The 23,575-nt window shown below is 33.8% G+C and overlaps 1 protein-coding gene across 2 annotated transcripts in view; it reads left to right on the top strand.

Annotated features, from left to right (window-relative positions):
* LOC143257082 (SWI/SNF-related matrix-associated actin-dependent regulator of chromatin subfamily A member 2-like) overlaps window positions 1-23,575 on the top strand; it is a 74,339-nt gene that overhangs the window by 30,397 nt on the left and 20,367 nt on the right. For both annotated transcript variants that reach the window (XR_013031676.1, XM_076515274.1), the window contains exons 14-19: window positions 1,996-2,109; window positions 5,041-5,154; window positions 16,983-17,090; window positions 18,168-18,301; window positions 21,831-21,973; window positions 22,936-23,123. Coding sequence is in view for 1 of the 2 variants with exons in the window: in XM_076515274.1 (XP_076371389.1) it covers window positions 1,996-2,109; window positions 5,041-5,154; window positions 16,983-17,090; window positions 18,168-18,301; window positions 21,831-21,973; window positions 22,936-23,123 (801 nt within the window). In the remaining variant the exon portion in view is untranslated. The remainder of the gene's footprint in view (window positions 1-1,995; window positions 2,110-5,040; window positions 5,155-16,982; window positions 17,091-18,167; window positions 18,302-21,830; window positions 21,974-22,935; window positions 23,124-23,575) is intronic.

Genomic DNA, 23,575 nt, shown 5'->3' with positions numbered 1-23,575 from the left:
ATATTCTTTGTTTTAGTCTAAAAATAACTTAAGTATTTTTTTCTGTAAATATTTTATGCACACACACACACACACACACACACACACACACACACACACACACACATTAGAAAACTAGTGGATAGACAGATAATATTTGGGTAGAACTATAATGTGAGAAACATCAACTCCAGTTGAAGTTATTGATAGAAGTAGGAAATGTGCATACACTAATTGGGATAGTCTCACATATGAAAAATGTAGGACTGAATCAAAAAAATATTTTCTTTTATAACATGTGGAAAAAGTTTGGATTCCTAAGTCTGCAACTTTGTACATCAACATTCACTGTTCACGCTCTGCACCCTGTTGTGGAAATAGTTACGATTATATATATATATATATATATATATAAAGAAAATATAGGAAGAGAATTGAGAAATAGAAATTAATAAAAGTGGTTAAAATGTATATGTAAATTGTGGTATTCCAGACATGTATTTATGAATATTTTAAAAACATTAACAAAGTCTAGACAAATTTACAGTTGGTCAGGAAAAAATGGAAAATAGAATGTACCATCCAAAATTTCAAAAACTAATAACAAACTTTTGGTTTACTTAAATATTCAAGTTTCCTTTCTTTTTTTCTTTTTTTTAACTGTGATACTTCTAAATTAAGATATTTTCTAGTTCAATGTAATTGATGCCCTCCAGTGGCATGTCTGTCTAGTTGTACCACTACAAAATGTGGATTTCAATAACTGTGGTATGCATAGTACAGTTAGCCTGTTATGTTGTTGTTTGCTCAACTGCAAAAAAAAGTACAATGGGGATAGCTATTGTTTTATGAAGAAAACAGTGTTACAGTTGTATTCCCAATTTTATTCTGTACATATAGAAAAACCATCTGCTGTATTATTATTAAAGATATGCAAAATAAATAAAAACATGTAAGAATTATTAGACAGTAATAACTTTTTTAAAGTTTTACAAATGCTATTAGTAAAACATGTGAAAATTTAACAATGTATTGTTTTGTTACTTTACTCAATTCAGATTCTTATCTAACCACAAAATTGAATATTTGGCCAGAGAGACATGCTCTTTCTAAAGGTTCTTTTGAAACTAAGAGCTATTATGAGTAATGTTGTGTATTCAACCCTGTTCATATACTGAACAGCAAAATAAATTAACCCTAATGACCCTTCCTTCAAAAGCTTGAAGTAGTTGTTCATGATTTTGTGATTATTAACAGAATTATCAAAATTCAACATTATAATTGCAAAAAATTTTAGAAAATTACATAAATTCAAATAAAAAAAGTATTCATTACATGTGCATTTTCTTTGAATGGAACATATTTTCTATCAGCATAGAATGACTAATACTTTGAAAATAAGTTTTAAGAAATGATTTTGCTGCTGTGATATGACATGAAAGTTATTGATTTAAAAATTTCACACTAGAAGATGTTTTCTGTTAAATTTTAATGACACAGAAATTAACATTATCATTCATTGAAGTTTGCTCTTATTTGGTCTTATGCTTATAATTGTTTTTTTATGCATTTCTTTTTCTATTATTTTTCTTTATCTTTATATGCAATAGATGGACAGATATCTGTTTTCCCAAATGACATCATTTTTTTGGTATAATTTGTCAGAATAGAGCTCTAGTATTTCAATCCATAGTCTAAGGACCATCAAATGCTTATTGGAAGAGTTGCTCATAAAATTTTACTTGCAAATGACATTTTCAGTATTTGCAACTTCAGGGACACAAAGGTTTAACTGATCACATGACCATACCATGAATAGAATTGTAGAGCTGAGCATGAGAAAAAGTTGGCTCAACTGAGTCCCTAATGGACAGCCATCTGGTTTCCTAAATTATATTATTATCAAGGTTATTACTAGTGGTAAATAAGTTTTGTCTCTTTGCAAATTTATGCATTTATAAATATTAAAAGAGAATAAATTGGCCTTTTTTCTTTCTTGGTTTTTTTCTATTTTAGAATAAGCTTCCAGAACTGTGGGCTCTTCTGAATTTCCTTCTACCAAGTATCTTTAAATCTTGTGCAACCTTTGAACAGTGGTTTAATGCTCCTTTTGCTACCACAGGAGAGAAGGTATTTTTGTATTAAATTACTGATGTTTAACTTTCCATTAAATCTGTATTTGTATGCTTTAGTAAGTGGTTTCAAAGATATAATAAAGTAGAAATTATCCTATTTCAAAAAAAAGTTTCTCTAATGTGCTTTCAGTTTAAAGGTCAGATCTTAATTGTTGAAGCCAAATTCTTGCATTTGCTTAGGAAGTTAGCATAACTTAAAATTAAATTATTTTTGTTTACAATAAAGTACATGTGACAATTGTATGAAATTAACTTTTGTTTAAAGAGAATTTTATAAAGAAAAAATGCCTTACAGTTGTATGAAATTCATTTTTGTTAGTTTTTGGTCCTAAGCTTGCCTTTACAATGGCCCAGCATGGCCAGATGGTTAAATTACTTGAATCACAATCTGAGGCTCTTGTGGGGCTGAATCCTCATCCTGCCAAACATGCTTCTCCTTTCGGCCATGGGGGTGTTATAATTCAATGGTCAATTTCACTATTCACAGGTAAAAGGGTAGCCCAAGAGTTGGTGATGGGTGATGGTGACTATTTGCCTTCCCTTTAGTCTTCAGTGCTAAATTAGGGACATAGTGCAGATAGTTCTTGTGTAGCATTGCATGGAATTCAAAATAAATCAAGCCTTTAAAACAGAATGTTACATTATGTTTGTATGAAATTTGGAAATGTTATTTAAGTTACCTAAATATCTTGAATTAATTCTATGGATAATTGTAGATTATAATTCAGATTTTAGTATTATACATTAGTTGATTTCTTAATTGATTATTGTGTGTCACATATTGTGCTGGATGCAGCACTAGTTCATATAAGATATTTGTGTTGTCAAGATATAAAGTCTGTGGTTTTATATGAATTAGGAACTCAAACCAAGATATAAAATAATTACTTCTTGTCTTTTTTATTTGCTGAGATACTGCACATGTCCTGAATCAAACACAATGTCTTTGCTAACCTCTTTCCATTTTAAGAAATATTTCCTTATACACATGTCTGTCTATGATGTGAATAACCAATTGAAAGCTCAGAATTTTCCTCTAGTGGCTTTCTCAGCCATTTTCAAATATAACATTATCATTTTCTTCTTTCAAAACAAGACTTTTAAGAAGGTAGGTTGAGTCTTTGGTCTGCTCAAAATTTCACATTTTTAGACTCAAATAAGCTTAGTTACTAAGCTTGACAAGTTAGTGGAATTCTGTGGCACTAATATAGTACTTTATGATTTTTTTTGTCATTTAGCTGTGTGTGTGTGTGTGTGTGTGTATGTTAGCTTATATATGTAACCTAAAACAAATTTCAAATTATCCATGTGTAAAATTTTAACAGGCTTAGTAATCTATGTCAAGCAACATTTGAGTACAAATGTCATTGTGATTAGAAGATGTAATTGTTTGCTATACTTATTCACTGTTCTGTGTTTTAATCAAAATGAGTTAAGGAATTTATATGTAAATAGTAATAATGTATATACATATATAATGTATTGTAACTGAAATGTGACTATTTTATAAAATATTAGTTCACTGAAACACAGCCAAGACAGGTCACTTTGTAAATGTCAATTTTATGTTTTGGGATATGGTAACAAGTGCACAAGTCACATCATTATAACTTCTGTGACCAACTTGAAAATTTGAAACAGTACATAATGTGAATTTAATAAATATATCTTCACAACATTTGGCAGTGTTTTAGTAAACATTAAAAGTGTGCTATGTACAAGAAATAAAAAACTGCAAGATGAAAAGAAGCATATTTATTCTTAGTATGAAACTACCTTTCACTCAGACTAGTTAATCAGGATAACTCAGTAAAGACTATTCAAATTACTCTTTAGTGGAAATGCTTCAAGAAAAAAATAAAACTTTTTTTCTCTTCAATAATAATTATTATGAAATCATTCATTGAACAATGAAATGATATGTTGAATAGTTTGAATTAAATTAGACAGTACATTCTTCTTTGAATGAATCATTTTGTGAGATTTTTATTTTCTTGTATTCACAATTCCAACTGTTAAGTTTTTCGTTCCTCTTTTATCTTAATTTTATGGTTTTATTGCCTTTCAAAAGCAGTAAATCACAGCAAGAGCCCATTAGTCATAAACACCCCAAGTAAAGTACATAACCCATGAATTTTGCAAGAGAAAGTTTTGGGTCTGAAATGACTAGCTTTTTATTTTGTTTCGATAAGTTAATTGCTTAAATAAGAATTATGAAACTTTCAGATACGTATTTTAGAATTATGTATATCGGGCAATGGAATAGTATGTCCCTAAAGTACTATAATTTATCTGGTTTTCTAAGTAAGCTATAATTAGGTTAAAAAAAACTCTTGAGTCCTCAGAACAAAGAGGTGCAGTTACCAAAAACTAGATACTTCTGCTAACTAATTATTTAATTAGGATATTGGAATGGTAGGTCTTTTAAGATTTCATTGAGGAAAAAATGATCTTTCTATTCGTCATTATAAACAGGTCTACCAACATTTTAAGACTATTAGTAAAAATTTAAAAAGATAGACAGGTAGGGAAGAAGGCTGTTTTGATGATTTGGACAATGTTATTAAAGCCGTGGTAAATGAAGAAGGTGTGATACATTTGTATTTTATGGTTGTGCTTGTAATTATGTATAGTTTGTGTTTACAATTGTGTGGACACTCTGGAGGCCATATTAAGGAAGATATGAGAGAGAATTTGGAGTACAGATGCATTATGGGACAAAAGGAAGTAAAGATTGAGATTTAAAAAAATCCGTTTATAATTAAGGAATTTAATAAAACAATGAATTATAGGCTATGTTTGGACACTAAGTTTATTGACATACACTGATAATAAAGTTGCTCACTTTTGAATGAAACTGTAAAAAGTTGTCATGCACACTGTACAGAAAGAGTTAAATAGGTTTTTTTTAAATGAATAATTATAGGTGGAATTAAACGAAGAAGAAACTATCCTAATCATTCGTCGACTCCATAAAGTGTTACGTCCTTTCTTGCTGAGACGGATGAAGAAAGAGGTGGAATCTCAGTTGCCAGAAAAGGTAAGATTCGGAAAATTAGGAACTCGTAGGCACATTGTCAAAGAGATAGTTGTTTAACATTGTGTAAACTGATACCTTGGTGTAATTCCACAACTGGATATGTTATATGTATGTCATGTAAGTGCAAGACTGATTTGATTCATTTCCTAACACTCATATTCTCATCACTTAACAATGTTGAGGATTTGTTGTGCTGTATAATTGAGGAACACTTTTGGAAATTGGACAAATGGTAGCTCACAATAATCATCATCAAATTAAAATTTTAATAATTCCATATTATTGTCATTCTTTACACAGCAAAAAAAAAACAACTTTAAATAAATTTACATTTTTTAGCTACATTAAATTGATTTGTTTTAGTTAAACTTTATGTATAGATTATGACATATCAAGTTGAAACATGTTTGTATTGATACATACGTTGTCAATTTCACGTGACAGTACCGAAGTTGTTTATTGCATTACAGCGTGAATGTCTTTTTCAACCTGGAGAAACATGATTGTATTTTATTACACTCTGTGTGGATTCCTGTATGTGGTGAGGGGACTTTCCAGGGAAAATTCTATTCTTTTAGTTTACCTCCTCTGGGATCTAAACATCCACCGATGTATGTGTTTGCTGTGCGTGGTTACACGTGAAGGAGAGGAGAGGATGATTGTGGTTGAGGGGTCCAACCCTAACACACCACTTTGGCCTTCAATTTCTGTAGATGGGCAGCATTAGGGTGGCCCTTTTGGGTCAGTTGGCTGGTCCACTTGGGCTAGGGTCAACCAAGTACCAGTATTGGATGTTCTCAAGAGGTGTTGTGGACATTGTATCTGGTGCTGGTGTTTGGGTATAGTGCTAACTGGCGTTGCTGCAGTGTCCCCGTTTGGCATTGTAATGTGTCTCTTCATAGGGCTCGATGGTGGTGTGGGGTCAGTAAGCACCAAAATATTCCTTTCTTTTATTATGGATTCTTCAAATAAAAAATTAAATAAAATAGTGAAAAAACAGTCCATGGGTAAACGAGCAAGTCATGAAGGTTCTGAACAACAATCTTCAATATCTATAACACCTGTTGTACCTCATTTTCTTATAGTACATTCTCTTTCAGACAAACCTTTAGGGCAAATGTCTCCCTTTTTCATTTAGAAGGGACTAGAGGGACATGCTGGCTCTCCAAAGTCAGTAAAGAAGCTTCGATCTGGAGACATATTAGTTGAAACATCCACATTCCAACACAGTGAACTCCTCTTGAATTCGAAGGCAATTGGGGATATACCTATTGAGGCTACCCCTCATGCTACTTTGAATTCATCACGAGGAGTTATTGTTGAGAGGGATTTGAAGAACGTCCCTGAGTCAGAGATTCTCACTGGTTTCTCCACCTAAGGAGTTTCTGCAAAGATGGAATTATGATGCCAACCAATGTCCTCATTCTGACATTTACATCACCACGTTCACCTGCCACCATCAAGGCAGGTTATGTTAATTGCAAGGTATGGCCATATGTTTCAAACCCTATCATATTTCCAGTGTCAGCGGTTAGGTCACTTGAAGATGTCTCATCATGGTTTCTGGATGTGTGTTCGTTGTGGTGGCAAGGACCACGATGCCTATCAGTGTGAAACAGATCCTCATTGCATCAGTTGCAATGGCTCTCACCCATCCTACTTTCGTTCTTGCCCTAAATTGTTGAAAGAAAAGGAGGTGAAGTGTTTGAAAACGATTGAAAGGATTTCTTACCCTGAGGCTTGATAGCTGTCCACCACTTCATCTCAGAAGAATGCTGCTGAACTTCATTCCACTGCTTCAGTTGGAGTGCAGACAGTTCTCTCTTTTGACCTCCATGGTTAAAAAAAGTTGATGAATCAACTTCAACACCCATCTCTGTCCGTAACATACATTCCAACAAATCCCAAGATTCACTTTCTTTGGTTCTGGGTAGAGGCATTTCCTTGGATACATCTTTTTCTTCCACCCCAAGATGCAAAATGATCATTCATTGATGTCCTCAGTCGCTGGAATCCTCATCCAACTTGCCCAATCAACCCAGGGCAGGATCCATGGAGATTGATAGACCTTCTTCAAATAAAGACAGTAAAGAAAAATGATGTGGTCATAAATAGAAGGGTTCTCTACCCAATTAGCCTACTACACATAAATATGCCACCTTGATACAGTGGAACTGTCGAGGTTTACATTCTAATATAGATGACATCAAAACACTGGTTGCTTTCTACCCTCCTGTATGTCTTTCCTTGCAGGAAACATTTCTGAAACCTGCCAATACAGTCACCTTTTGGCTATTTTTTTGTACAGAAATGACAGGCTGTGTGATGGATGAGTGTATGGAGGAGGTGGCACTGTTGGTTGATCAGCATGTGCCCACCCTGTCTTTGCGACTAGACACATCTTTGGAGGCAGTAGCCATCTGTGTTTCCTTGGGTTGTACATCACTGTTTGTTCTCTCTACCTGTTGCGTGAAGAGTCCTATGATCAATCAGACCTTGATGCTCTCATTGAGCAGTTGCCATCTTCCTTTTTGATCCTGGGGACTTCAATGGACATTATCCCCACTGGGGAAGTGCTGATATTGATTTGAGGGATTGCTCCATAGAGCATATGCTCTCTGATCACAACCTTTCTCTTTCCAATAGCAGTTCTTATACTTATTTTCATGCACCAAGTCACTACTTTACTGCTACTGATTTCTGTTTGCTCCTCTTCTCTATTCTCTCATATTTTATTGAGGGACCCCTCAGTGTGGATTCCTGTAAGTGGTGAGGGGACCTCCCAAGGAAGGTTCTGTTCTTTCAGTTTATCTCCACTGGGATCTCAACATCCACCCACGTGTTTGCCATATGTGGCGACCCATGAAGGGGAGGAAAAGATCCTGGTGGTTGAGGGGTCCAACCCCAACACACCACTTTGGCCTTGAATTCCTGTAGATGGGCAGCTTTTGGGTGGCCCCCCTTGGGTCAGTCGGCTGGTCCACTTGGGCTACAGTTAATCAAGTACCATTGTTGGGAGTTCTCAACGGGTGTTGTGGACATTGTGTCTGATGCTGGTGTTTGGGTATAGTGCTCACAAAACCCTGGCGTTGTTGCAATGTTCTTGTATGACATTGTAGTGCATCCCCTTGTAGAGCTTCATGGTGGGTGGGGTCAGTGGGTACCAAAATTTTCCTTTTTTCCTATGGAACCTCCAATAAAAAATTTAAATAAAATTGTGAAAAAACAGTCAATAGGTAAACGACTACATCTTGAAGACTCTGAGCAGCAATCTTCAACATCTGTAACACCTGTACCCCATTTTCTTACATCACATTCTCTTTCAGAAAAACCTTTAGTGCATTTGTCCCCCTTTTTTATACAGAAGGGACTAGAGGGACTTGCAGGCTCTCCAAAGTCAGTAAAGAAGCTTTGATCTCGAGACATTGGTTGAAACATCCACACAGTGAACTCCTCTTGCATTCAAAGGCAATTGGGGATGTACCTATTGAGGTTACCCCTCATGCGTGAATTCATCACAAGGAGTTATTGTTGAGAGAGACTTGAAGAATGTTCCAGAGTCAGAGATTCTCGCTGGTCTCTCCACTCAAGGAGTTTCTGCCATGAGGCGCATCTCCACTCGCAAAGACAGAGTTACACTGCCGACAAATATACTCGTTTTGACTTTTACATCACCACGTGCACCTGCCATCATCAAGGCAGGTTATCTAATTTGCAGGGTACGGCCGTACATTTCAAACCCTCTTCGATGTTTCCAATGTCAGAGGTTCGGCCACTCAGAGACATCCTGTCGTGGTATCCGACATGTGCTCGTTGTGGTGGCGAGGACCACGATGCCTATGAGTGTCACACGGACCCACATTGTGTCAACTGCAATGGTTTCCACCCTTCCTACTTTCGTTCTTGCCCAAAATGGTTGGAGGAAAAAGAAGTGCAGCGTTTGAAAACGACCCATAACATTAGTTATCCTGAGGCTCGGAAATTGCTGTCCGCCACTCCATCTTGGACATATGCTGCTGCACTTTATTCCACAACTACAGTGGGAGTGCAGACAGATATCTCTGTGCCTCCAAGAGAATTGTTTTCAAAACAAATGAAAAGCCTTTATGATTTCCATGGTTAAAAAGGTTGATGAATCAACTTCTACACCCATCTCTGTTCCTCCCATGCAATCCAACAAATCTCAAGATCCACATCATTCAGTTTCAAATACAGGCATTTATTCTGATACATCTTTTTCTCCAACCCCATGATGCAAAACAATCATTCATTCGCATCCTCAGTCATTGGAATCCCCTTCCAATAACAAAAACCTGCCCACCCGACCCAGAGCAGGATCCATGGAGGTTGATAGACCTCCTCCAACTAAGGACAGTAAGGAAAAAAGACGTGGTTGTAAACAGAAGGGTTCTGCAGCCACTTCACCTACCCGTTGTTAAAAATGGCCACCTTGATACAATGGAACTGTCGAGGTTTACGTTCTAGTCTGGATGATATCAAAAAACTGATTGCTTTCTACCATCCTGTATGTCTTTCCTTACAAGAAACATTTCTAAAACCTGCTGATACAGTCACCATTTGTCAGTTTTCTCTGTACAAAAATGACGGGCTGTGTGAAGGACGAGTACATGGAGGGGTGGCACTATTGGTTGATCAGCATGTCTCCACCCTGTCTTTGTCACTCAACACACCCTTGGAGGCTGTAGCCATCGGTGTTTCCTTGGGTCATACCATCACTGTTCTAACTACCTGTTTCCTGGAGAGACATATGATCAATCAGACCTTGATGCTCTCGTTGAATAGTTGCTGTCTCCATTTCTAATCCTGGGGACATTAATGGACATCATCCCCTCTGGGGAAGTGCTGTTATTGATAGGAGGGGTCGCTCTGTAGAGCATATGCTCTCTAATCACAATCTTTCTCTTTTCAATACTGGTTCTTCCACTTATTTTCACCCATCTAGTCAGTCCTTTACTGCTATTTATCTCTTGGTTTGCTCCCCTTCATTATTTTCCCATTTTTCATGGAAGGTTTACCATAACCCACTAGGCAGTGATCATTTTCCTATATTTTTGAGAGAGACTGGCCATGGTTGATGCCTTCCTACCTGCGTGCCCCAGTGGAAGCTGGATCAGGCAGACTGGTCCAGTTTCACTGCTCTCGCCATCGTGAATCAGCCATCAATAGACGACTGTGTGGCAGCTGTAACTGACTGTATTATACAAGCAGCTGCTCAGTGTATTCCTAAAACCTCGACATGATATCTTCATTCGTGGTGGAATCCTGCTTGCTACTTGGCACGGAAGGCTCAAAAATGGGCCTGGGATACTTTCTGTAGATATTACATGATTTCGGAATTGCATTGCTTTTCAACGGGCCCGTGCACATGCCAGGTGGGTAAGACGTCAAAGCCAGAAGGAATCTTGGATTAAGTTCACAACTAGCATATCTTCTACCACTAGTTCCAAGGTCATATGGGACAAGATTTCAAAAGGTCAGTGGGCACCACAATTCTGTCTTCCTCTCCATCTTACTCTAATGGCCAAGAGGTAGCAGATGTCCGGAGCATCGCTGATACTCTGATATCTAGCACTTCTGCTTGTTCCTCCACCTTCTTGGCCATCAAGACTTGGGCAGAGAGTTCACCTTTTTTTTTCAAACTGACTGTCTTTTTTACCATAATTGTCTCTTTACACTGGTGGAACTGAAAATGGCCCTTCATCGGTCTGGCAGTACATCTGTTGTACATCAGCCTGATGATGTACACTATGACATTCTGCGCTATCTCTATGTCCTGCTTCTCTTGATATTCTTCTAATTGTTTATAACTGGATCTGGCAGGAGAATGTTTTCCTGATGCCTTTCACATCTCATGTCAGTCGTCAAACATGAGGTATATTGAGTGGCAGCTACAGACTGCCCTCAATCAATCATCGAAGTGGACCACAGCAAATGGTTTTAACTTCTCTCTCTCTCTTTAAAATTGTTTGAATGCACTTTTGCTGCCAACAGGGTATTCACTCTGATCCTGAACTCTGTATAAGTGATATTATGCTGTCTGTAGTTCTTTAGACAAAGCTCTTGGGGCTTACCTTTGACCGTAAGCTGACCATCATACAACATATCATGCAGCTACAGGTTAAATGTACAAGAGCACTGAACATCCTCTGTGTCCACTTGGGGAGCAGATTGAAGTTCTGTGCTAAAGATATTGTGCTCTTATTAGATCGAAACTCGACTATGGATCACTGGTCTATGGCTCTGCCAGGACCCCAGCCTTAAAGATGCTGGACCCCATTCATCATCAAGGGGAAGTGCAGACATCCCCAGTACAGAGCTTATGCACAGAGTCTCATGAACCTCCTCTACACCTTCACTATTTGCAACTGTCTTTACTTTATGCTTCAAAACTTTGTTCGCTACCACAGCATCCCACCTGGGGTTGTTTTCCTACCTTGGTGGGCCATACTTCTTTAGAAAAGATGATCTGCCATTGCTCCTTTTGGGCTTTGTATTCAGTTGCAGTTGGATGAATTGGGTCTGTCTTTGGATAACATTGCTGTATTCACTGGTCAGCCCATCCCACTATGACTTCTTACATGTGACTTATCTTTAAGTCATCTGAGAAAAGCAGATACTCCTGATTGGATGATAGGCCACATCTGGGGACTGTAAGAATCCATGGTGGGATGGGTTGACCAGTAGATACAGCATGCATAAATAGGAATGGATGGATTGTTCAAAATCAGGTGACTGTGTGTGCTCTGCCATTGTTTGTTGTGGTTCGGTAGTTGTGTGCAGAATCCCCTCTACAGCTTCTGTGTTCACTGCTGAACTGTATGCCATTTCTCTTGCCCTGGATCACACAGAAGCTAAACAGTAGTCAAATTGCACTATTTATACTGACTTGCTTAGTTCTCTACTGGCCCTGGCATTGCTTCACGTTAGTTCACACTTTATTTTCATCGATATTCAAAACTATCTGGCCCATTTCTCTTTAACATCTACACATCTACTTTTATCCATTTTTTCTGGATACTGGGCCATGCTGGTATTTGCAGGAATGAGCTTGTCAATACAGCAGCTAAATCTGTCTGCTCTTGCACTATCATTGCTGTGCCTGTTCCATACATGGTCTATGGTCCTGTATTCAAGGCTCGGCTCCATGCCGGTTGGCAGTCGATTTGGAGTGAGCAATGTGAAAACAAGCTTTTCCAAATAAAACCCTATATTGGACTTTAGCTGTCTTGCTACGTGAGGATCAGAAAGAGGAAGTTGTTCTAACTAGACTACGCATTGGTCACAGTTTTTTAACTCATCGCTTTCTTTTGTCTGGGATTGATGCACCAATGTGTTGTCTGTGTAACACTTAGGTCACAATAAGCCACATTTTACTGTCTTGCCATCATTACAACTCTTAATGATGGCACCATTTTAAATTATCTTCTGTCCCTAGGTTTATCTGTAACATTAGATAGTGTTATTGGTGATGGTGACACACTGTCCACCTTGGAAATGTTTTTAGTTTTTTAAAGGCCATTAAACCTTTTAATGCTGTTTAAGTTTTTAATTTATACATTATACCTTTTTTTAATGTGATTCCCTTTTAAGAATCAAAGTACATCTAGTTCGATTTGAAATTAGAAAATGACCATAATGTTAAATAACTTGAAACTAGGACTAGAAAGGCCAACTTCAGGTGACTAATGCTGCTGTCTGAACTAGCCATTTGTCTTCCTGGCAACTTATAGTTAAAATTTTGCTATAAGTCTTTTAAAACTTTTGTTACTTTACTTTCTGAAAATGGCCATAACATCAAATAACTCAGAACCAGGATTGGAAAGGCCAACTTCAGGTGACTTATGGTGGTTTTTGGACTTATTGTTAGTCTTCCTGGTGAGTTATGATAATTATGCTACAGAAAGTCTTTTACAACTTGTGTTACTATAGTTTTTCCCTTACTGCTGTAGACTAGATGTAAACATTTGTTTTACTGCTATTTGTTTTTTTTTAAACTTTGTTTTATCTTAATTTCCTTTTATGAATTTTACTAATTTTACTTTAATTTTAACTTTTTACTGGCTGTTTGGTGCAGAAAGCCTATCTGTAAAACACCAAATCAAGCAACTGTTTAATCATACTTGTCATGAGACATTAGTGTTAAATCTGTTACATTTTTAGCACTTCATTTTTACCGAGTCCATTCTAGAGTTAGAAGTGTATAATAATAGTATGTTATGTTTGCCACGTCCTTTGCCATTTCATTTAGTGACATAAAATTTTGCACTAAATGAAATATAAATGTACTAATCTCTAAAAATTCTAGAGTTAGAAGTGTATAATAATAGTATGTTATGTTTGCCACGTCCTTTGCCATTTCATTTAGTGACATAAAATTTTGCACTAAATGAAATATAAATGTACTAATCTCTAAAAATATTTTATACAGAAATTAAAAATTATAGATTTTAAATATGAAAATAAATAAAATTTGTTCTGGTTACTAAATGTTATTTTTTTGTGAATAAATTTTATACTATTTTAGTAAATATTATAAATAATATTTGTGTTGTCATTTCTTAATAGTTCACATTCATTATAGTAAATTGTGGACATGCTACAAGGTAGTGGACAGTCTTGGGAAAAATTTGGAAAGACCAACTAGACCAAGCAAATAACCATAGTTATTAAAGATTACCAGTATATTCTTGGTGAAAGTTAGGACAGTAGCCAAAGTAACAATCATAGTGGTTCATAATAGAAATCGCAAGATAATAAAATATACATTTGGTGTATTTAGAAAGCTAACCTGTGTGTTAAGTATGAAGTGAAGGAATAAAAAAATAAATTAATACACATAATATTAAATTTTATTGCACATAATCATAGAATAATTACTTTAAAAGACATGAAGATGTGTTTCAGATTATGTTTGTTTTATTTGAAAATGCTGCTTTTCTACTGGGAAATGTATATGTGCACTTAGTGAGGGTTGTGTCTTAGGCTAGACATGTATTTGCCCATTGCTGTGCATTGTATATAGATAATTTAGTTACACAAACAGTAAATGCTCACTATCATCTAAATAAATCTCCATGATAATCTCCAGCTGCAGCTCAACGTAGTTTGAGTCCACCACATGTAATTCTAGGTAACAGCATGGAGCCAAAATAGGGACTTGTAGTTTGATTAAATAATGTCTACAGTATCTCCAGCTTGTTTCCCTACTTGTTTTAACACCTCCTATTTGCAGGTTTTTAAATCACAATTTTTTATTTATCTTGTTACTTTACCACATGGTGAAGAAAAACTACCCAAGTCTGGCTTGAGGTCGAATTGATTTAACCCAATAGTTAACTGCATATATTCGAACTTCTGTCAATTGGAATTGACCATTGAGTGTCTATATTTTTCACATGTGACTCAAGGTAAAGGTTTGTGGTTGTGCACATTGTTAAAAGGTATGTAGAAGGAAAGAGTGTGGTTAGTGCAAAGTTGTTGCTTGTAATAAGTTTTGTAATAGTATAAGGAAGCATCAACATGAATGTTCAACATACAGATCTTATTGTACTTGTGTAATGTAAAGTTTCTGCTTTTGATCTATTGTCAAGGTAATGGGTTCATTTCTCTGATATTGCAATGGAGCTGACAAGATAACACCTGGTGTTGTACTGTTCTACTACTTTTAATAAGTACATAGGTTGAGATTAGTCAGTACAAAAGCCTGAATTAAATCCTATCGAGTATATAACGTAAGAAACAATATGATTGGGCCATATCCTTGCTTTGACCACTAAATTTTAGTGTGTTCATATTTCATGGGTCATAATTGGTGATGTTCTTTCATTGAAACTGATTCATCAGCTACATTTAGTGGATAAATTGTTGTTAATAGTATTTTTTTATCCCTGTTGTTCATTTTGTTTAAAAAAACAATAACTATCCCTTTAATGTGATGTAGTGGGGGTGCAATCTGAAAATCCATATTTTACAGTTTGCTGAAAAAACATTGTGCTCCATAAACTGAAACTGTGAGTATGTTATCAATGTGATGGAAAGTGACACTATTTGGTCAAAAAATGGCTTCCTTAAGAACTGGAAGGGGTGCTGATGACCAGTTGCACTCCATCTAGACTATCAGTTCAGATGTAAGGATGGCTAGACAAAGATTTAATTCTGTGTAGCATTGGCAACCCCCAAAAGTTCAGAAACAAAGAAAAAAAATTGTTGTATAATGGATTAAATAATTTTTTTTGTAAGAAACTCTTACAAATTTAGGGGAACTTCTGGATTAAGTGTATTAAAGTTTTCAAGGCTTGTGAATTTGTTTGTGATAATATTTGGAGAATAGTCTGTGCATGACTATAAATTTACTTTGGTAAATGAATTAATAATAATATAATAATTTTTAATTTTAGTGTTTTTTTTCCTACAGAACATTTTTTTTTTTTTTTTAAATTTGATTGAACATCATAATTGTTGAAATACATTTATAGAGACCTGTGATCTTTTTCCTGTTTTGTTACTCTAGAGTAACCTAATGCATTTGGAGATAGTATAACAGTTGTAGTGTACAATGTTGAAACTTTAAAATGGTTTCTTATTTATTAGGTTGAAAAGGCCCATATTATATTTGCTTGTTAACTAAAATAAGGTCCAGCATGCCTTCCCTCTAGTCTTACACTGCTAAATTAGGGACGGCTAGGGCAAATAGCCCTGAAGTAGCTTTGCATGAAATTCAAAACAACCCAAACCAAAAAACTAAAATAATTTTATCATGGTTAGTAGCATATGTTACCTGGTTCTAATAATTAATTAGTTACCATCTTTTCTTTAATTACTAGGTATTCCTTACTAATAAGCCTTATGTTAAGGCTGCCAATCTTCTACTGTTTTAAGGTGAACAACATATAGACTAACATCCAGAAAAGAACAAAACTAAATAATACAAAGTAAGGAAATATGAACTACACAAGAGATAAAGGTCAACCAAATGCAGATACAGAAAGCTTTATTTAATCTAGTTAACAAAATTACGATGTTCTTTTACAAACAGTTAGTTGATTCTAGTTCAATTGAATTAGAGCTTCAAACAATTGGTAGCTTACCAGCTTTTATTGAGAAGATCTAGGATAAAGTGCAGTAACATACAAGTCCTTCTCAGGGCTATTCTGAAGATGGCAGAAGTTTAGCAGTCAGAATGTAGGACATAAGCTAATTAGTATTTAGTAATTAAAAAAATTCAATTAAAACAATATTTAGATGCAGGTGAACATATAAACTATTAATCATAAAAACAATTTATATGCAATAACTACAATGTCAACTTGAGTACTTAAAATTATTTTTTATTTTGTTGTCTTCAAAAGTGTGGCTGCACATAATAACTGACCATTGATCAACTTGTTATATCTGTCAGAACAAGCTTTTTAACACATATGAATGGTGTTTGTTTCACATGTTAGTGTAAAAAATGTGACTAGATGGCTATATATATATAAAGATAAATTACTGAAAATATTGTGTAATATTTTGATGTAAGTCAGAAAATATTGTTATATTTTGATTTAAGTGTATAGGCATAAGAACTTTAGAAAATTAACATAAATCAATATTTTATTAATACATTCTGCAAAACATGGTGCTACTGATTGTTTTAGAAAGTTTAAAATTTATTGCAACAACATTGTTTACTAACAATGAATAAAAATAACTGTAGAAATAACAATTGTAGGATGTGCACTGTTATGAACAAGACGTTTTTATAAATAATTACTTGTGTATCATTACATTGTTATTTTACTTTTGAAGTTTTGTGTTTTCTGTAGGTTGAATATGTTGTCAAGTGCGACATGTCTGCTCTTCAACGGCTGCTCTATCAACATATGCAGAACAAGGGTATACTTCTGACTGACGGGTCAGAGAAAGACAAAAAGGTATGCTGCTAGCTTTATCCCCAGAATTACTGTTGAGGTTCAGAAAGTTTTCAAATTTTTAAACAAATTTTTCTAAACCTATTACGTATTAAAAATGGTTTGGAGCAATGCTATTTGCGAACGAGATGTACATAAGATTTTAAGCAAAACATCCTATCAGTATTGCATTTAGTCCCACTAATTAATTAGGTACACAATAAATGATTTCATTCATTTCTTTTTGGTTGTTTCTTTATGTCAAGTGTTTAAGTTGCCAAAAGTATAAAATTGCTCCCTATAATGCAAAATGTTGACTTCTACTTGTAGTGAACAGTATAAAAGGGAATTGGTAAGTTGAGAGTTAATGTTTCAGACAGTTACAAGAAGTATTTGCCTTGTGTATTCTTTTCCAGTAGGTTTGAGAACTTCTTTGCATTTTGTCATTTTTACATTATTATTGTGTTTTTATCCGTTACAGTGTTTGTGTGGTTCATTCAGGTTTGCCATAATGTTTGTCACAGATAACTTCTGAAAAAGAGAAGAACAATATTTTCCATTGATTTTCTATAATTTGAGTGAGCTGTGAATAGGAAATTGCCTAACTTTTCAGCATTGAAATGAGGTGTGTTGAAGTCATGATTGATTAATTTTACCCTATTTTTGCTGTTATTTATTACAATGCTCAAAGATAATATGAATTGACATGGAAATTTTTAAGGAACACAATTGTAATAATGAAGAATTTCTATATTTCAAACAACAGAATTACACTGATAAAACAGTAATTTTCACAAGTAACGTGATTGACTCAATGATATTTTAATCATTTACTTTCTGTTAAAGTACATGTTTTTTTTACATTAAAAAAAATCAAATATAACAGAAAAGAACATGAATATTTTATTGGAAAAGAAATAATTCTATGCTTATTTTTGCAGTATTTAAGGAATGGCAAACAACCATATTTACAACAAGTTTGACCATTAGAGGTATGCTGGTATTAAATTACAATTTTTGTGTGTGGAAAAGAAAATTCTTACCATGTTTGTAACAGTGTTTGGTAAATGATGGAAAAGCCTTCTTGGTTTGTTTCATTAGGGAAAAGGTGGAACTAAGACACTGATGAACACAATCATGCAGCTTAGAAAGATTTGTAATCACCCTTTCATGTTTCAACACATTGAGGAAGCTTATGCTGAACACTTAGGAATCTCTGGTGGAATAGTGCATGGGTAAGAATTAAAAATCCGACTGATTTTTTTTTTTTTTTTTTTGGGGGGGGGTAATGAAACTTGCATATTTTAACTTTTACAAATATTTTAAATGTGGTCCCTCCAGGGAGGGTTGTATGGAGTTGGTGTTTGATGCTAAAATTCCACAAAATCAAAACGTGACCTAGAATAAAAAGTAGTTTAACTTTAGAGACACTTGAAGAATAGTAAATGAAAGCATTTATTTTAAATTGTAGTTTGTTTGGCCATGCCAACCTGTATTTAATATGTGATGTATTTCAGTAGTAATAGTATAACACTGGCCTTTAGTAATTGAACAAACAGCCATTTTTACAATGATAATACTTGAAGTTGGACTCTGTAATTGAATCACATTCATAACTGAAGTGATGAAATACAACTTTATTTACTGATGCATGAATCATTTTCTAAAAGCAAAACTTGTCTCATATGGGCTGTGTAAATTATTGGATATCATTTATATGCCAGAGTTATGACTATTATTTTGGTGTGCTTGCATGTAACTTGTACACAACTTAAAGAAGAATAATTTACATGTTGAAGTTTATGAAGCTAGCTTACATTTACTAATACACCAGTGTACTGAATATATAGTAACTGACATAAGAATGAACCTTTGAACTGATATTTAAATACTTTTTGGGTTTTCACTGTCAGGTAGATATAATTAGTACAGGTAGAAAGAGTGTGTGAGGACATGATCACTAGTACTTCTGGTTATTGTGTTTCTTTTTCTCTTTTGTGTAGATACATGTACATGTTTGTCTATACTTAATGTGTAGAATAATTTGTTGTGGAATACAGCTGACTTACTGGTGTTCTAGTTGCACATTGTCATATGTTGTTCATCTTTGGTAATTCGTACCCTCCCATAGAAGGTGTCAGTGCAATTCTGTATAGTTGACTACTTTGTAGCTTCTCTAGTAAGACTAGTTGTGTGTAGAGATTTAGGAATGCCTAAAAGCTGTGTCCTCTCCATTTGTTATTACGGGTTGACAGCAGATGTAATGCAGATAATGCATGAACAATTGGAGAAATGACACTTGTTTTCTCTCTGTAATTGTCACTCTTTCAGGTTTGTTCTTTTCTGATACAAAGCTATCTTCATTCGTGATGATGAGAAACCCACTTGTACGCTTGTCTTACTAGCTTTGTTTTAAAATAACTAAATAATTTTCTCTTTCTTTTACTTTTTATTCAGTTTCTTTCTTCAACTCAGTCAGAGCTAGAGATTCAGATGTAATTTTGAATGTCATTTTCTGCCTTTTATCCTGATGTTGCAGTTTTCTTCTTCCATGCAAGGTAACTGATGGAAACAAATGTTCATACATACACACACACATTGATACAATATGATGATTATTATTAACAATCGGTTTTTGTTTGTCCTGAAGATTGGTGTGTAATTCATTACAGCAACATAAAAAAAGATGGGTTTAAATATATTTTAGTAGACATTTTGTGCAATAACATATTAAAAGCTTATCAAAGTTTTTAAAAAGTTCTGAGGCTAGGTCATTGAATAATCTTATAAGTTTAAGCATTGATAATATTAAGAAATGTAAAGTTGAGCCCTAACTAAACTAAAAGAAAAAAGGAACTCAAGTTGGTGTTAAATTATTTCTTTGTCACACATAAACTGTACTTAATAAAGGCTTAACTGATGTTAGGCCTAAAATAAATGACAAAGATTTTGATGTCTGTGATCAGAATTATTTTGTATTATTCTAGAAATTCTGTATTTAAAGAAGTATTGTTGCAGTAAAGATACTACTTTGATCACAAATGTATTGTGAGTCTCTGTTAGTGTATATACATATGTTATATATCCATCAATTTTTTTTTTTTAACATACATGAATATAAATACAGACATGCATAAGTTTGGAAAAAATTTCATTCTATCATAATCAAGTAGTGAGGAAAAAGGATTGTCTGTGCCATTTTAGTTGATATTAAGTTGTGATGCATATAAAGTTTTATAAAAATGTTATTAAACTTCTGGATTTTGTGAATTATTTAGATTTTAGTTAGTGTAGAGCATTTATTAATTCTATGATGTATTTTAAGTTACATGCATAAGTTTCTGGTGCTGTTTATAAGTACAACTTTAATATGATCATAATGTGCATTTATACTCAGCATTTTTATTTTAATAAAGTTTTTATAAAAATAATTTCCAAAATATTTTGGTCAGGACTTAACCTTTTTGTTTTAAAAACATATTCCTTTTTCTTCTGAAGTAAGATAATTTGAAACTGTTATGTATAATATAAGGATTGAGACTGTTTTATTTATTAGAAGATCAGATGATATTTGTCTATTTTAAATTGTCAGTCCTAGAATATTGACTTGGCATGGCCAGATGGTTAGGGTAGTCGACTCACAGTCTGAGCGTCACAGGTTTGAATCACTGTCTCACCAAACATGTTTGCCCTTACAGCTGTGAGGGTGTTATGATGTTCAGTCTATCCCACTATTTGTTGGTAAAAGAGTAGTTTCACATTAGGGACAGATAGCCCTCATGTAGCTTTGTGCAAAATTCATACGAAACCAAACCTAGAATATTTTTTTTAGCTTGAAATATTTGTGTTTTTAGTCAGTTAAGGATTGTTTATCTTTATAAAATCTCTTTGAATGAAAGAAGGTAAAGTATACAAGAACTCAATTGTTGTAGTAGTAGTAGTTTTATGATCAATACATTGAATTCTACAGTAATTGTATTTTTAAAAACTAACAACTCCTAATGAAAGTGGGTTTGTCTTAGAGTTATGTTTTTCTTCATCACTGTGTAAATAAATGAATGTTTTTAGTGCAGGTAAATGCAAATAATTTTTTTCCCTGGATGCTCAAAATGCATTGTCTAAATATCCATTACACGTAGTTAGGCAGTGTTATGAATTTTCCATTGTCATTTTTCTTTTATTGTTTGAGTGAAATTTGATAATTATTGCAAAGTTAATATATTTTGGGTCAGTTTTTTTGTATGGTAAGTTAATTTTTATTTATATATTTGTTTCTAAAATCCATTCTGTACATGGCACTAAAATGGGGCATAGGCTAGTTATGAAAACAGAATTCGTTATTTTGTTAGATTTTGCTAAGTGCTTTGCAGTTTAACATGACAGATTTTTAGTTTTGTTTCAGATGTTAATGAACACCAAATATTTTCATTCCAATATGTTTTGTTATTTTTATTAAAAAAACAATATAGTCTTTGAAATAAAATACAATGTGTTCATTTTTTGCTGACTCCACCTGCTGATGAGTTTGAGAAGTATATTCTTTTTAGTATAATATGTTATATGTCTGTACCTAGGAAGAGCTATTCATAATGGATGGCTTGATTATATGGTGATGTTCTATAAATAGCACATTATTATGATGTTATAATATTTTTATGAATATGCTTTATGTCTAACATTGTGATTTGTTAATCATAAACAAAAAACATAACACTAGGTTAGCATAAAGTAATTAATGTATTTTGCCTATTTTTTCTCCTTTAGTCCTGACATCTATAGAGTTTCTGGAAAATTTGAACTTCTTGACCGTATAATCCCGAAACTGTACACAATGAACCACCGTATTTTGCTCTTCTGTCAAATGACATCTTTAATGACAATTATGGAGGATTATATGAATTATAGAGGTTTGTTTTAAAATATTAATATTGCATCACATTTTCTAAACACATTTATTACTTGATCTTGTTTGTTTTGTAGTAAAGCTGTTGTATAATATATATACATACATATCAAAGGTATATGCAGAATTTCCAAACATAAAACATACTCCCACTCACATAAAGATATATACAGGGTTCCCATACATTCTCAAGATTGCAAAATATTTGAGAATTTCAGTTAATAATTTTTAAGTCTGGAAATATTTGAAAAAAAGATGCTCAGGACTGGGGAAATTATTTCCTAAAAATCTAAGAATATGCAGGGTTGAATTTCTCTACTTACTAAGATAATTTCATTTGCTCAGTAGTTGCCAAAGCACCATTCAAACTTAGGTTGCAACACTGTGTATAATTGGGAAATTGCATGATTTATGATAACCATCAGTTTTTATGCAGCTTGATCCAATTAGGAAGTGCCATACAACAGGCATTGTGCTGTAGTCATATGGTGACCAATTTGTGCACAAGTTGGAAAAATAATTGGTGGAAGTACTACATTTATATAGAAAAAACACTGTTAAAATTAATTTTTTTTGAAATTGTTGAAAAGAACCTTAAGAAGATTAATGAATAAGTCATGAATCTTATTCTATTGAGAATGCAGGAACCCTGTAGCTAGTAATAATTGGTAAAGATGTTGAGCTTTTAAATGGACAGTGTGTCCATTGTGTTTTTATTCCTCACTCACTACACAATGGTTGGATTAATTAAGCTATATGATTATAATTTTCAGTTTATTGAAGAAATGGAAAGATATTTTGGACTGATTTTCTTTATTAATGATTTTAATAAAGATTGTGCATGTTAATTTTGCATATTTATTTAGTAAAGTTTTACTTTGTATGGAAATTAAAGATGTATCAGAAGTACATGTATTTCAAAAATGTGTGTATTGTTTGCTTAAACAATACTTGTTTATATGCTAGGTTACATGTATTTGCGTCTGGATGGTACAACCAAAGCTGAGGACCGAGGCCAACTTCTGGCAAAGTTTAATGACCCTGGTTCTAAGTATTTTGTGTTTCTTCTGAGCACTCGAGCTGGTGGACTAGGTCTGAACCTTCAAGCTGCAGATACTGTTGTCATATTTGACTCAGACTGGAACCCACACCAGGTTGTAATATTATTAGAAGACTGAAAAGAAATCTGTTTTAAAACTAGACTTATCATGAATTAAACTGGTTCTGAAGGTTATCGTCATGTGATAGTTAATTTATATATTATGTATTTGATAATGTTTAACTCTCCATTGTATTTGTGTGTCTTAATATTACGTACGAGTTTCATTTTGCTTTAAGCTAGTGAATGAAGTTTATTTAAATGACAAATTTGACAGGGTTAGCCTAAATAAGTACCTCATATTGTAAAGATATTACATTCTGAAGTTGTATAAATAATGTGTATTTTTAAACTAAGATTACTGATGAAAATAATCAAGAACAATTGAAATGTGTAGTGTTCAAAGAGGAAATAGGTAAACTTGCAAACTTGAGAAAAATTTCACAAAGAATTACAGGTACAAAAATCTTTTTGTACACTTTCCAGACATCTGAATACACAAGTATT

Source organism: Tachypleus tridentatus, chromosome 7 (genome assembly GCF_004210375.1).
Source record: "Tachypleus tridentatus isolate NWPU-2018 chromosome 7, ASM421037v1, whole genome shotgun sequence".
NCBI classification, from domain to species: domain Eukaryota; kingdom Metazoa; phylum Arthropoda; class Merostomata; order Xiphosura; family Limulidae; genus Tachypleus; species Tachypleus tridentatus.
Note: the sequence above shows the minus strand (reverse complement) of the source record. Positions and strands in the feature narration are given on the sequence as shown.